Source organism: Candoia aspera, chromosome 5 (assembly GCF_035149785.1).
Source record: "Candoia aspera isolate rCanAsp1 chromosome 5, rCanAsp1.hap2, whole genome shotgun sequence".
Classification (NCBI taxonomy): Eukaryota; Metazoa; Chordata; class Lepidosauria; order Squamata; family Boidae; genus Candoia; species Candoia aspera.
The window spans coordinates 84,949,538-84,965,455 of record NC_086157.1 but is presented as its reverse complement, the minus strand read 5'-3'; the positions used below and the strand labels follow the sequence as shown (position 1 = coordinate 84,965,455).

Genomic DNA, 15,918 nt, shown 5'->3' with positions numbered 1-15,918 from the left:
ATGACCTTCCCAGGTGCATGCCTTGTCCATCTCTGGAATTAGGAGACAAGGCATTGGATGGAATTGCCCCCTCTCTCTGCACAGAGGACTTCTTCATTCTCTGAGATCTCCAAGAGATAAGTGGCTATAGCAACAGAATGGGAGGACAACAAGGAGTATATGTGATAGAACTCAGGTACAAGCCCATGTTCAGCTATTCTGTAACTATAAGGATGGCTAAGTAGCAGCAATCCATCTTTATTGTATGTTATTTGGCAGCATTGTTCAAGATAATCTATTCCCTTTTGGGAAGGACAGGATGGATTATTTTATTACATGCCACTACATCAGGTTTGTGAGATACTTTGCAGGTAAAACTGCTTGTATTCACTTATATCTGGAGTCCATGTTTGCAGGACCAAATGACACAAGCGGGGCATTTCTTGCAAGGTCATCTAGGATTCTGCAAGTTGTGGGGAAGAGGGTTCTCCTTGATTCTTGGTCTTACTGAAGCAGCAGATAAAGTCCATGGCCAACACTGACCCAGTTTTGGTCTGCAATTGTGACCTGTTTTAGGATGCAAGGCCTTGCTATCTTGCAATTGGGCTACTGCAGTGCATTCTATCTGGTGGTTCCTTTAAAGAGTGTCTGGAAACTCCAGTTAGTACAGAATGTGGTAGCTGTAGCACAATTATATCTATCCTTCAGATATTATACTGACTGACAATATGAATACAATTTCTAAATACTGTTATAGATGCTGTTTTGATTTATAAAGTGCACATGGTTTGGGTCTAGGTTACCTATGGAACTATCTCCACCATTTAGAATCTGCCCAGTCCTGTTTGATCAGCCCAGGTAGGGATGCTTTGTGTCCCTTCTCTTCAAGAGTTAAGGGAACAGGAGCCTGGAACAGGCTTTCCCAGTGGTGGCCCTGCCTTTCAGGGATATGCTTCCCCTCAAAATCTTGCTGGCCCCTTACTTTTAATATTCTGGACATCTGTACAGACTTAGATTTTTTTATAGAGCAGTTGGGGTTTGAGATCTTTGTGCTGCTATCTTAATTTTGATTTTAATATTATTTCTAATTTTAACTTATATTTTATTATTTAGGTTTAATTTAAATAATGGTAATTTCTTTGTTAATTCAAGATAAAATATAAATCTTGATATGCCAAGAATTGTAAGAAGTGGGTTTACTGCAAATTTTGTAAGTCAATCTATTAGTCAATGAACAATTGGCTGCATCTTTTGTTGAGTATATAACAAATGATAAGTTTGTGTTTGTAGTACATGTGAAATGGGTTATAATCCTGCAGTCTCTAACAGAAATGGTAAACAAAGCAATTTCTCAATTTTGAATATATAAACAGTCCTACTTCCTTTCTCTTAAAAGTATAGAGTGTAAAATATAAAATGTCACCATAAGCACACAACAAACAACACACATATAGACAAAAGTTTGTACCTCTGGGATATCAATTAATCTTCTTAACTTCTGATCCCTATGGTTCCAGTCTAAGATAAAATACTTCAAGGAAGTCAATTTAAGGCCTTCTGAGGAGAAAGGACAAGATAGCTATTGTTAATCGAACATCTGTCAAAATGATTTTTAGACTTGTTGCTGTCCAATTCCAAGGCTGCCAACTTTCATAGATTTAGGCCCTTCTCAACAGTTTACAACAAAGGTCCCTGCAGTTTCTGAGTATGGATCTGCCCCTTTTGACACAAGAGCAGAACAGTCACTAGGTTATTACTCACCATACACCAGCAACTGATTTTCCAATCTTCTGTTTCATAAAATGCAAGAGTTCAGTGTTCATTACACTAGTTCTTTCTTATTAATAAGACCTATCAACCATTCTGGGATGATATAATTTTGGTTTAATCATTATTAGGGATCATGGAGCTTTCTCTGTTTGCAGTTAAGTCAAATGCCAACATGGACAGTTATCACCATCTCTAAAAATGAGATAATCCTTGGAAAAGGTCAGGTAGATATCTTGCACTTGTTATTGTGTCTTACTGTAAGATGCAAAAGCCCGATAAATACTTTCTGATTGCCATGTACATCAGGAGTTCAATCAACTGATATGTCCTTACACTACTGAAACAGAAGATGCTTGAAGCTATTTTACTGTCTGTCTTTGTAGTATCAAACAAGGAAACCCACAGGGAGACGGTTATGAAATGCATTTATTTAAGTTTTCAAACATGTTTAAACACCAGACTATGTTAATTGTATTTTAAGCAAAAAATAAACCATATGGGTGCCAGGCACACAATAGCGCAAATAACAGCAATCCTAATAGCATCTGAGATATCAGGCAATCTGGTATTTCCCAAAGTATCATGCTAGTTAAGGCAGGAAAAGGATGCCCCACCACCAATATCCAGAGACATTTCCTGCTTTCATCAAAATGACAAAGGCAAGGTCATGCCATTTCACCTTAAGTTCTAACCTTTTTAGATGTGCATGCAGTGTCACAAAGCACACACAAAAGGGACAGGGTTTGTGTCATGACACTGCTTTAGCAATCCACCTGTCACCCATGCCTCCCTTGTGTGCAGCTGCTCTTGTCCCAGTTTTTATTTCAGTAATTCTTAATTTTTAAAAATTCTTGCTATTGTTGGAATAGTTTTAAAACAGGTAAGTTTCATTTTTACATAACTTCAAGGTACACTGTAACTTTCTACCTTGCTGTATTAGTGCTTTTATCCTCCCAGGTGTCCCAACACCCACATGGACAACATCTTTTTCCAGCATTTTCATCTGTTCTTGTATCTATTTCAAGAAAGCAGAAAGGGGGAAAGCTGGATCAGGAGACAAGAAACATAACTGTAAGCATTTCTTAATCTCTCTAAAAGGTTCAGAAGCATACTATATGATTTAAGAAAACTCTAGACAGAAATTCAACATTGCTACATGGAAAAACAGGAATACAATTAGAGGTATTTTAACAACCAAATAGAAACATAGTTTCCTTTTTAATGTGCTATTAAACAGTTCTATTTCTACCAATGTTGTACTTTTTTTTACAAGTAACTGAAAAGGAAGTTCTCTGAGAAATGTACATTGCTATAAAGTTAAAATATATAATGTACATCTCCCTGAAGTTAATATCAGACAAAATATGCAATAAGTAGAGTAAGTAAAAGTGATATATTGGATATCCAGCACATGAAGGCAACTTTATTACATACTGATAGAGAAATTATTTCAGGAGATGCAACTTGAACGGATGGCCAAAAATCTCATTTGCAGTTTCCAGAGAGAATTTTCCTACTACTCTGGTTTGTTTGAAAGATCATAGGTGTGGATTAAAACAAATGAGGTGTTAGCACAATTTATTTTTGTTTTGATCCTCCAAACTATCAAGGTAGTAAGCCATCTTTGGGGATGAGAACAACAGAACATAAAATTAAACACTGAACACCAATAGCAGCACATTTTGGTGGCAATAATACTGAGCTTTCCTGTAAAGCTGGACATAGTAAGAAATCCTGACTTCTTGTCTTCATCAAAGTACAGAACACACATATTAAAGTAAGGGTGGAGATAGGGAAGAGAGTGCATAGAGATAGGGCAGGAAGACTCCTTAGAGCTGTGGTGGTTGTTCTGAAAAATATATTTACGGGCCACTCAACTGTATGTTAGACAGGATCGTACTATGAATGCTGAGATCCAGGTCTGAATTTCTATTCTGTTCTGATGCTTATTTATCCATGGCAAGTCTCAAAGCTTAAGTCCAACTTATATCAGAGGGTTGTAATGATAATATAAAAATAGGCTATGAATAAATCCATGAGAAAGGCTGTTATGAAGGACATGTTTCATTTCCAGTACTGTTATCATCATAGGTGACAAAAGAAGCAAGTGCTTAGTCCAAAAGCACAGCAAAACTCAAAATTCGTAATTGAGCCAAAGCTACTTTATGGCAGGGCCCAATGGCTTGTCAGCTTGTTTGTCTGCTTCCATGTAATCACTGATTTCTCATGTCTGATCACAAATTGCTTCTCAGTTCCCCTGTTCCAAAAATCTTACACTATGCAGCATGGTGTATACATGTTGCCTTCTTTCCAATTTATGCCTCCTTGACAAATGAAATGTTACGTATTTCTTTAGAGTTCAGCTGCTCCATGCCAGTCATCAAACTAGTATAGTCATCCATCCATCCATCCATCCATCCATCCATCCATCCATCATATTTTTATCACCGCCCATCTCCCCCACATGGGGGACCCTGGGTGGTTCACAGTAAAAACAATTTAAAATTTAATAAAATTATAAATAATACTAATATTTCAATAAATATAAAATACAATATAAAATACAATAAAATCCAAATAAGGGCAGATCAATTCAGCCCACAATGGATAAGGCTGGTCCCTGCAGAGCTAGGGAACTAACCAGCCCCAGGAATGGCTCTTCCTCTCCCCACTCCAAGCATGGTGACAAAACCAGGTTTTCAGCTGTTTTCTGAAGTCCAGAAGAGAGGGGGCTAACTGGATTTCCGGGGGAAGGATATTCCAAAGGGCGGGACCTACTGCAGAGAAGGCTCGCCTCGAACCCGCCAGATGGAATTCTCTTGCAGACGGGGTCCGTAGCATACCCCCTCTGCATGACTGGGTGGGACGGGTCGATGTGACGGGGGTGAGACGGTCCCTTAGGTAACCTGGACCCATGCCATGTAGGGCTTTAAAGGTAATAACCAACACCTTGAATTGGACCTGGAAGCAAACTGGCACCCAATGCAGCTCACGGAGCAGCGGAGTTATATGTGCTGATTGTGAAGCACCTAAAATCATCCACACAGCGGCATTTTGGACCAGCTGTAGCTTCCGGATACTCTTCAAAGGTAGCCCCATGTAGAGCACATTACAGTAGTCTATATGGGAGATGACCAGGGCATGCGTGACCGAAGGGCCTCTCGCTCCAGGAAGGGGCGTAACTGGCACACAACACGAAGTTGCACAAAGGCCCTTCTGGCCATGACTGCCACCTGCTCTTTGAGCAGGAGTCATGAGTCCACGAGGACCCCCAAGTTACGCACCGAGTCTGTCTGGGGCAGTGCAACCCCATCCAGAACTAAAGATGGCAAATTCCTGGGAACCGAGGGGCCATTAACCCACAGCCACTCCGTCTTACCACAGCCATTCCATTCCCCATCCAGATCCCAACAGCCCCCAGGCACCTGGAAAGGGCAGCAACAGCATCACTTACTTCCCCAGGGATGGAGATGTATAGTTGAGTATCATCAGCATATTGATGATACCTCACCCCGTGGAGACAGATGATCTCACCCAGTGGTTTCATGTAGATATTAAAAAGGAGAGGAGAGAGTACTGAACCCTGCGGCACCCCACAGAGGAGGGGCCGTGAGCCCGATCTCTCCTCCCCTATTAGCACCGACTGGGATCGGCCCTGGATGAAGGAGGTGAACCAGCACAAAACCATGCCACCCTCCCCCAACTCCATGAGCTGACCCAAAAGGATACCATGGTCGATGGTACTGAAAGCCACTGAGATCAAGAAAAGCCAGGATGGATGCACTGCCTCCATCCTGCTCCCACCAGAGATCATCCATAAGTTTTTTATTCCTTAAAAGAGGGAGGGAGGGAAGGAAGGTTTGGACCAGTAGCATTTTCAGTTTCTGAGACACCTGAGATACTAGAACAACTTGTTAAATATATTAACATCCATACATTGCTTACTTAGCAGCCATCTATACTTATTTTGTATTTTAATTGTAATTGTTTTAATTGTTCTATAGTTTTATTGTTGTAAGCCACCCAGAGTCACTTGCTGAAATGGGCGGCTATAGAAATCGAATGGAAGGAAGGAAGGAAGGAAGGAAGGAAGGAAGATAATACACACATACTTGCAAAAAATATACTGTATGCATATTTAGATTAAATTACTTCCCTTTGACTGTATTTACCTTTAAATGTTTTGCAAATAATTTCATAACCTTCCCATCTCCTTTGAATGCTGCCATTGACCTAAGAAAGAGCATACTGTTAATAAAAGAAAACTGAAAATATGAAAATGACAGAATTTTTGCACTAAAAATATGGCACCAAGTTTATCAAATAGCAAATGAAAACAGGGACATATATTTAATTCCATCCTGCAACATGAAACCCATACTCAGGGTTTTTTTCTTCTCAGCCAGGAGGAAGAAAGAAAATTTTTGTTCTGAATGCAAGAAAGTTCAGGTTCAGATCCTGAATAATCATGCAAGAGTGGGGAAAAAAGCTGCGCCAAGGCATCTTGTAGCCCTGCTTCTTTTAAGCTTTTGTCACAGCCCTACTGATAGCTAATGTCACCTAACTAGGTTAGGATGCAACTCACTTGGGGCATTTATTGTTTCATTTCCTGAATTGATGCTTTGCATACACAAATGACTTTTTATTTTTAAAAAATGCAGTTCAGATATATAGGCTGGGGCTATACAAGTATGTTTCCCAAGTATTCTAAGACCAGGATTTAGAGAAGGGCCTTGTCCTATTACATTAGTGATTGAGAAATCTCGGAGAGGACAGTGCCCTAGTTTTCCCTCTAATTCTGTGGTTTTGGGGAAAATCTTAGAAAGGGTGCCAGGTTATCTTACGATGGCAGACAACATACTTGATGAGTTCCAGACACCGGAGGGCAGAGCTGCAAATTACCAGCATCACCACTGACGATTTTTCTGTGTGGTTTTTACGGAGCTTTGCCCATTTAGGACAGACTGAAATGTGAAGAACAAAGATTCAACAAATACAGCAATGCCTAATTATATTAGAAAATGTTGAGGTAGCCTGCTAATGGAGCACAGCCTATGCCTACTTGTTACCATATAGTCAAGTCAGCTAAACACTAAAAAAATAGAGGGAGTCCAGCTATTAAGCCCCTTCATCTTTCCCACTTTTGCACTGAGCTGTCTTGACTATGCTGCAGGAAAATGTGGCAACCTATCATGGTCACTACTGGGTTAAGTATGTCGGCTTCTTTAGCTTGAATACTTTAGCTTGAATACTTTATGTATAAGTAAGGATGACTGTACTATGAAAGTGCTACCCTTTCAGTTTGCCATACACTGCTCACTTTAGGCATGCGCTAACATTAGCAACTATAAATGTAAGAGACAGTAATGGGCAAATCAACTAATCTCCTAAATAAATGAATCACATAATAGCTTCTTTATTTTAAAAGTACTGTAGATATACAGGGTGTACCAAAATCAGGACCCATAGACCTATCACAATATGTTTTATTAATGTTATTATTATTTTCAGAAAAAATGTTACTGTACTTAGCAATGTTCAAAGGTGTAATGGTTGCCCTAGCCCCAAATACTCAGACTCACAAGAGGCTGCTAAATGAAATCTGATTTATTTAGAGTACTAAAGGCAGATACAGAGAAAGCTGAGAATGAGCAAAAGCGCGCCAAATACAAACTTAAACCCTTGGTGCAAACGTATCCCGCCTCCCTCGTAACAGTCCCGCCCGACACAGGTGCTAGCAATCGTCAGAGTTGCTAGCCTGGGAAAGTAACCTTGAGCGCAGTAGATAATACAAATACATTCCAAAGCAAAGCCAAAAGATAACCGTTCCCATCCTCCCGAGAAAGATGAAACACGCATCCAATTAATGACATGCGAAACGTTACGATGCATCAAAGACATTGAAACGGCGAACATGACATACCGCCCTCCTAAAAACACACTTAGGGACCCGGTTTTGTGGGATAAGCAGAGTGGAAGCGGGCTACCAAAACAGGGGAAGCCACATCTGGCGCAGCGACCCACTCAGGATGAGGGAAATGTTTCCAACGAACTAAGTATTGCAAAGAATTGCGAAGGCGTCTAGAGTCTAGAATTTCTTTAACTTCGAAGTGTTGCTGACCATCAATCATGATGGGGGTGGGAGGTGGAGGTTGACGATGCCATCGGTCAGAAGGAATAGTCGGTTTGAGTAAGCTGCAATGAAAAACAGGGTGTAAGCGTTTAAGGTTATGAGGCAAGTCAAGTTTAAAAGTCACAGGGTTAATCTGAGCGATAATCGGGAAAGGACCCACAAACTTAGGCGCAAGTTTCTTTGAAGGTTGGGATGACTTGATAAACTTTGTTGAAAGGTACACAGAGTCCCCCACTTGGAATGCCGGTTGGGGGGCCCGCTTCCGATCAGCATATAGTTTATAATCTGCTTGTGCATCTGCCAATGCCTTTTGAATCATTGGCCAGGAGTCAGCCAGTTGTGTTGTCCAATCATCTGGAGTGACTGCACCAGCCGGAGGTTGTGGTAGATCAGAGATAGGTACAAAGTCTTTACCCAGGGCTACCCGAAAGGGGGTTTGGCCAGTGCTTTGATGCACTGCATTGTTGTAAGCCACTTCAGCAAATGGTAGGAGGTCTACCCAATTGTCCTGCTGGTAATTCACAAAAGCTCGAAGGTACTGTTCTAGAGTCGAGTTAAGCGCCTCAGTGGCCCCGTCCGTCTGAGGATGCCAAGCCGTGGATAGGGCTTGTTTCGTGCCCAACAGCTTGAGAAACGCCCGCCAAAATTGCGAGGTAAATTGTGTACCTCTGTCCGAAATTAAGCGGGAGGGACATCCGTGTAACCTGTACACGTGTACAAGGAATAGGCGAGCCAATTGACGGGCCGACGGAATGGACACGCAAGGGATGAAGTGAGCCTGTTTGGAGAAATAGTCTTTGACCACCCAAATGACCGTTTTGCGTTGGCTGGGCGGGAGCTCGACAATAAAGTCCATGGAGATTTCCTCCCAAGGGGAAGAAGGGGCTGCCACCGGTTGCAGCAGTCCTTGGGGCTTGCCCACCTTGCGCTTGGACATTGCACAAACAGTGCAGGAGGCAATGTAGTCTTTGACATCTTTACGTAATGTGGGCCACCAGAATTGCCTCCGAACGAGGTGCAAGGTTTTTACAAACCCGAAGTGACCTGCAAGTTTGTCATCGTGTGAACGGAGTAAGACATCTTTTCTGAGGCTTTCAGGGACGTAGAGGCGGTCGGATTTCCAAGCAAAGCCTCTGTCAAAAGTAACATTGTCTTTATTTGCAAGCAACCAAGTATCCGTTTTCAGTTCTTTTAGAAACTTTTGTTGCAACTGGGAGGGAATTGACAAAGGACTTGGCTGAACAGCGCTTGTAGTGGGCGGCTGCTGTGCGCGCGTCTGGCTTCGCGTCACAGCCTGCATGCCCAATTGGGGCGCCGTCCATAGGGTGCTTACCACATCTGGCGCTGCCCCAGAGTCCTGAGGTTGCCTTGACAAGGCATCAGCCAAGAAGTTCTTTTTCCCTGGAATAAATTTAAACTGAAAATTGAATCGGTTGAAAAATTGAGCCCAACGAACTTGTTTGGGGCTCAGTTTTCGAGGGGTACTAAGAGCCTCCAAGTTTTTATGGTCAGTCCATACTTCAAAGGGATGATTTGCCCCTTCTAACAGATGCCTCCAAGCTTCTAATGCAGCTTTTACTGCAAATGCCTCCTTCTCCCAAACATGCCAACGCCTTTCAGTCTCAGAGAATTTGCGGGATAAGTAGGCACAGGGCTTGAGGCATCCTGCCTCATCCTTCTGCATCAACAATGCCCCAATAGAATAATCGGAAGCATCTGCCTGTACAACAAACGGCTTGGAGGGATCAGGATGCTGTAAAATTGGCTCTTTGACAAAAGCTGCTTTCAGGCGCTCAAACGCCGTTTGACAAGCAGGCGTCCACCTCAACAGCGCTCCGGGATTCTTGACTCTCCTAGTATCTCCCACCCCTTTGGTTCGCAGCAGCTCAGTTAGGGGCAAGGCAATCTCAGCGAATCCCCTTATGAACAATCTGTAATAGTTGCTGAACCCCAAGAAACTTTGAAGTTGCCTGCGGGTGCGGGGACTTTCCCAGTCCATGATAGCCTGCACCTTGGCAGGATCCATTTCTATGCCTTTATCAGAAATTCTATACCCCAAGTAGTCAATTTGGGTCTGATGAAAGGCACATTTCGACAGCTTAGCATACAATTCAGCCGATCTGAGTTTACACAATACTTGCTTTACCAGAGCCACATGCTCTTTCATGGTTTCAGTATAAATCAATACATCATCCAAATACACAAGTACACCTTTGAACAGATGTTCATGCAAAACCTCATTGATTAATTGCATAAATACCCCAGGGGCCCCAGCCAACCCAAACGGCAACACCTTATACTGGAAAGCTCCCAACGGGCAATTGAATGCGGTTTTCCACTCATCCCCCTCCTTGATCCGTACACGATAGTAGGCTTCTCTTAAATCCAGTTTAGAGAAGATCTTGCCCTTGGCCAGATGTGACAACATGTCCTTTATCAATGGCAAGGGATATTTGTTGGAAATTGAGACGGCATTTAATCCGCGGAAATCCGTACAAAGTCTCAATGTCCCGTCCTTTTTTGGGCGAAAAAGAACCGGCGCCCCCACGGGTGAATTTGCCGGCTCAATAAATCCGCGCGCCAGGTTTTTGTCCACAAATTCCCTCAACAGAGTTAGTTCCTTCTGAGTCATGGAGTAAATTTTTGGTTTAGGCAATTGGGTGTTGGGCAACAGTTCTATGGCACAGTCCGTCTTTCGATGGGGGGGCAACTGATCGGCTTCCTTTTCACCGAATACATCAGCAAACATCCAGTACTCGGCCGGCAAGCCTTCCAGAGGAGAGGCCGGGTAAGGCGGAGTCGCAGCTGCCGCCACCCCCACCATCTCCTCTGGGGCACCCTTCCCCTCGGCCGCTTGATAAAACCCATCCCTAAACGTGATAGTTCGGTAGACCCAGTTTATGTGGGGGTTTTGCTGCACCAACCAGGGTACCCCCAACACCACCAATGGCCCCCCAACCGGAGCCACCACAAAAGACAGCTTTTCCTGGTGACTGCCCAGTTGCAAGGCTACACGCCCTGTGAAATGGGTGACCGGTTGGCCCCCTGCCACGGACCCATCCAGCTGAGTAAAAGCGATGGGTCGCTGTAAAGGGAACGTGGGGAGCTCCAAAGCCGCCACCACGTCGGGGTGCATAAGACAGCGGGAACACCCCGAATCAATCATGGCCCATACTTCCACAGTCTTGGATTGGGAGCCCAATTTCAATTTCACCATGAGTATGCGGTAAGTGCCACTCACCGATGGAGGCTCGCGCCCATCCTCTACCACCTGCCCAGCGGCGCCCTTTAGAGCAGGTGGCTGGCGTTTCCCGCCGGCTGCGGGATTTCGGTCTCCCCCTCAATTTCGAAGAACATCACATCGTCTCCCTCGGTTTCAGCCACCGCAGCTTTTTGCTTCCTCGGCAATGCAGGGGACTTTGCTGGCGGTTTTCCGGGCCGTTCCTCCACCTTTGCCTTCGGGCATGCTGCCACTCTATGCCCCTCCTTACCACATCTCAGGCACAAGCCTTTTGCGTACCGCTTCTCCCGCTCCTCGTCCCAGGGTCGTTGTCCCGGTTTCCCCCCGGTGGTCGATGGGCGGCTGGGCTTCACCTCCCGCCCCGACTTGGCGGTCCTCCGCTGGGCAAAGATCTCCTGTGCATGTTCAGCCCTCCCCGCCAGCAGGATCCACTCATACAGCGTGTATGGGTCGTCCCTCCCCAGGGACCAGCGCAGCACCTCTGTATTCAAGCCATCCTTGAAGAGCTCGATAATGGTGGCTTGGGACCAGTCATCCACCTTCCCAGCTAGCGCTTTAAACTCCAAAGCATAATCGGCCACTGATCTGAACCCCTGCTTGAGTTCCTTCAGGGCTCGCTTTGCTCTCTCCTTTGCTAAGGGGTCCTCGAAGTGTTGCTTCAACGCCCAGAGGAACTCCTCGAGACTGTCCAGTTCGGGCGCCTCCGACTGGCACATCTGGACATACCAGTCTGCCGCCCTCCCCTTCAGTTTGGTGGCAATGGTGATGATCCTTGCCTTTTCCGATTGGAAAAACGCCCCCCATTCTTCCATATAGGCTTTCGCGTTCGTCAGGAAGAACGAGAGTTTGGTCGGGTCCCCATCAAACTTGACAGGGAAGTCTCGCATGCCGCCTCCCGCCGCGCTGCGCCCCACCACCGGTGCTGCCGCGGCTTGTGTTCCCCTAGCTTGGGGCGGCACGGGGCCCCGGGGCGATCGCCCTGGCGATGCTGCGATTTCCATCCGGACCGACTGGTCCCCTTCGCGCCTCCGCACCACCCGTCGCCGTTCCGGGGACAGCCCCTGGGAAGAGGGGGTTGAATGCCTTTGGCTTGATTCTTCCCGGACCTCTCGCAACGAGGTCACATCCAAGCTCAGCTGTTTCAATATAGCCTCCAACGAATCCATTTTGGACTCCAACACTCGGATCCGATCCGGAGTGGGTGAGCCCTCCGTTGGCTGCACCTGCACCACGTTGGGGGACAATGGGTATCTCTGCCTCCAGGAGGGACCCCCCGCTGCCGTGGCATCTCCTTGGGTCGTATCCCAGGTGAGCAGCTCGCCCGGAGAGTTTACGGTGGTCTCTGGGGCCGTTTTCAGCCCCCCGGCTTCACTCTCCGACTCGGAGCTCGCCTCCTCTCGGATGGCTGACAGCTCCCCACCTTGGGACGGTCGGCCGGACTGCCTCACGGTCGAGTCCGGTTCCCCTTCCTCCATCATCATGATGTCGGGTTCAGTCATCGCGGGCTCTCTCCCTCACAGGGTTAGACGCTTGTCTTTCCTGGACAGGGGCCAGCGGAGTTAGGAACTTAGATTCTCAGCTTTATGTAATGGTTGCCCTAGCCCCAAATACTCAGACTCACAAGAGGCTGCTAAATGAAATCTGATTTATTTAGAGTACTAAAGGCAGATACAGAGAAAGCTGAGAATGAGCAAAAGCGCGCCAAATACAAACTTAAACCCTTGGTGCAAACGTATCCCGCCTCCCTCGTAACAGTCCCGCCCGACACAGGTGCTAGCAATCGTCAGAGTTGCTAGCCTGGGAAAGTAACCTTGAGCGCAGTAGATAATACAAATACATTCCAAAGCAAAGCCAAAAGATAACCGTTCCCATCCTCCCGAGAAAGATGAAACACGCATCCAATTAATGACATGCGAAACGTTACGATGCATCAAAGACATTGAAACGGCGAACATGACAAAAGGTCATGCTTCAATCAAGTAAGGAAGTGTTTAGAAGAAAATGGCAACCAGTTTGAACATTTAATCTATAGACATACATATAAATTGTCTATGGGGCCTGCATGACTTTTGGTATACCCTGTAAAGAGAAATGAAAGTGCATCCTAAATAGTAGCTTACTATTCTCTTCTAGAACAAATAAAAGAAAACAAAAAGAAAAATAACAAGGAAACAACTAGTGAAGTTAAACATAAATATTAATAGTTAAGTTATATAAATAGAAGATAACATTCCATTATTCCATACCAACTCTTTGAATTCCAGTGATTTACATTAAAAAGTAACCAATATATTTTGTTATTTAGAGCTTTACTGTCCTGGCTTTAGCAAAGACCACGCTGAGATGAGGAGAATGTCTCTAGTGTTTATTAAACTGCTATAGTAGACAGAAAATCCTACCAAACTGAAGGAGTGTGGGAAAACCCAGACAGATAAACCCCCAAACTCAAGGCAGGTCTGTTCTGGGTTTCTTTGAATGACAGTTCAAAGCCTCTAAACTACGCATGCGTTTTGCCCCCTGGATAGGGGCCTCTTCCTGCTCACCATCCGTACTCATAACATCTACTCTATGAAACTTCATTGTAAGTAACTGCACAAGAAAGAAGACAAAGACACAAATATTGTTAGGATCGAACCTACCATGAAGCCCACAGAGCAGTCATACCATTGTCACAACATTGTAGGAAATATAAACACTTGCTCAGTTCTGCTAATGTCTTGGCTGTAATCAGATTGGTCTCTGCATAAACTATTGTCCATTAATGCCAATTCTCTTAGTAGCAACTGCTACCAAAGGTATTTGATGGTAATATAGCTATTTCAATAAGCAATTTACATTTTTTGTCATTGGGATATGCCAAAAGAAGAATGAGAAGATATTTTCTGTACAACTTAGGTAATCATATAATGTACAATAGCTTCAAACTGAGGATCTCTACAGATATATTTGGGTAAATCTGCTATCTAAGTATGCAGTAACTATGGTTAGGAATCTTGTTTCTATTAAAACTGTGTCTTTAGAGTCATGGAATATAAAAATTGGAAGGGATCTTAGAGAACATCTAGTCCAAGCCCCTGCCAAGTCTTAAAGAAGCATAAACTTTACTATTCACTAAAATGAAATTGGCAATATAATCAACCTATGCCCTTAGCTATAACCAATAGTATTGCTAAAATGGCATCTTACCAATTTAATCAGTCTCAAAAGTTTACCTCTAATATCATATAAACCAAACAAGTCTGCAAAAAAGAAGGATGGACAAGAATTTGAAGGCATTTTTTGAAGTATAATGTGGCTGGGGAACACATGAGGCCCAGGGATTGCCCACCTTATTGTATGAGCTTCTGTCTAGGCCTCAGCAGACCAAATGGGGACTCTAATGTAAGCTGGCATTTTTCTTTTTCATTATTGCTTTTATCATAATCTTTATTATAAGCTCTTATGGGTAATATTTGTTGGTAGAATTGGAAAACAAAACACAGCAATAAAACATTAAATGCATTTCAAGATTAAACATAAATCCATTTTTCATTTCAGTTTTAGCAGTATAATTATTAAAATTATGTTTGTCCTCCACTATCTGGTTCTTCAGCCTTTGGTTCTTGATTATCACCATTAAATTATACCAATCAACATGGGCTAATTTGTTATGAACCTAGCATCTAAAACTAAAAGCTGCATTGTTCAACATAACAGAATAATACTTTCTACTGTAAAGTAAGCATTCTCGGAAAAAAGCGTAATATAAGCATACAATTAATCTATATAAAGCATACAATATGTATGTACAGTATGTCAAATTATTTTAAATCTTTCAAGAAAAGAATGACATAGAATGACTTCTGACTAAACTACTACTCACTTTCTTTCAGGTAGGATGAAAAGCTGTGGGTGAGATCATTGGCAGGGAGGAAACAGGAATCTGAAACCATAATAGACAACTATTGTTGCTCAATGCTCTAACTAAGACCTTGGATTAAATTTTCAGGAAGCTGATTTGTTATAAGCCAGGCAAAATGCTCTTTCAGAAAGCAGAATTTTGCAAGCACCCAGAACTAATAACAAAAAGCTTTAAAATGGATTAACCAAATGATGGGAACAATATTTAACCCAATTTAGACTTCTTCCAAAATTATCTCTTCATTATCCTTAAAGATAGCTTTACTGAACTGGCTGTACTTGTGGTGGGATACTTTGTCGCTTTCTCATTTGAGACCAGGACGCTTAACCATTATGACAAAACAGAGCAGGGCAATCTATTAAACCACTAGCCCAACCCAGAACAGCAAATCCAAGGATGATTTCACACCATCGTCATCTCTCAGCACCAACATTGCATAGGTATGCTATCTTGCTCCCCTTAATGGAGTTTCTTTGGTGATTAAAAAACAGACTAAGTGAAGAAAACACACAGGATAAATATTAAATAAAAGATGTAATCTTGCCTTTTATAAAAGTCCATGAACATGGCAGGGCAACTCTATAATAAAAGTATTGTGTGGAAGCACTCTTAAATATTTCCAATAGCTGGTTAAGAGATGTTGTGAATTATTTATGGATTCCAAAACTTTTTCTCATTTTCAGTTATACAGCTCTGTTATTTATGAAGTATTTTATTTAATTAAATAAAATAAGTATTACATACCGCTCTTCAGTTACAGTACATTCCAGGGCAATTTATTTAAAAACAGAATAAAACTACTACTAAGCCAGGACATAGGTAGCGAGTCAGTAGTGGACTTGCTAATCAGCACAGACAATAATGAATTATGGAAATTTTAGACTACAAGGAGAT

At 43.3% G+C, this 15,918-nt stretch overlaps 1 protein-coding gene across 3 annotated transcripts in view; it reads right to left on the bottom strand.

Annotated features, from left to right (window-relative positions):
• The window catches only part of CMSS1 (cms1 ribosomal small subunit homolog), a 200,592-nt gene that overhangs the window by 10,873 nt on the left and 173,801 nt on the right, over positions 1-15,918 (bottom strand). For all 3 annotated transcript variants that reach the window (XM_063305622.1, XM_063305620.1, XM_063305621.1), the window contains exons 5-9: positions 14,986-15,045; positions 6,611-6,713; positions 5,922-5,982; positions 2,677-2,764; positions 1,448-1,536 (exon numbers count right to left, since the gene is read on the bottom strand). In XM_063305622.1, coding sequence (XP_063161692.1) covers positions 1,448-1,536; positions 2,677-2,764; positions 5,922-5,982; positions 6,611-6,713; positions 14,986-15,045 — 401 coding nt within the window. The remainder of the gene's footprint in view (positions 1-1,447; positions 1,537-2,676; positions 2,765-5,921; positions 5,983-6,610; positions 6,714-14,985; positions 15,046-15,918) is intronic.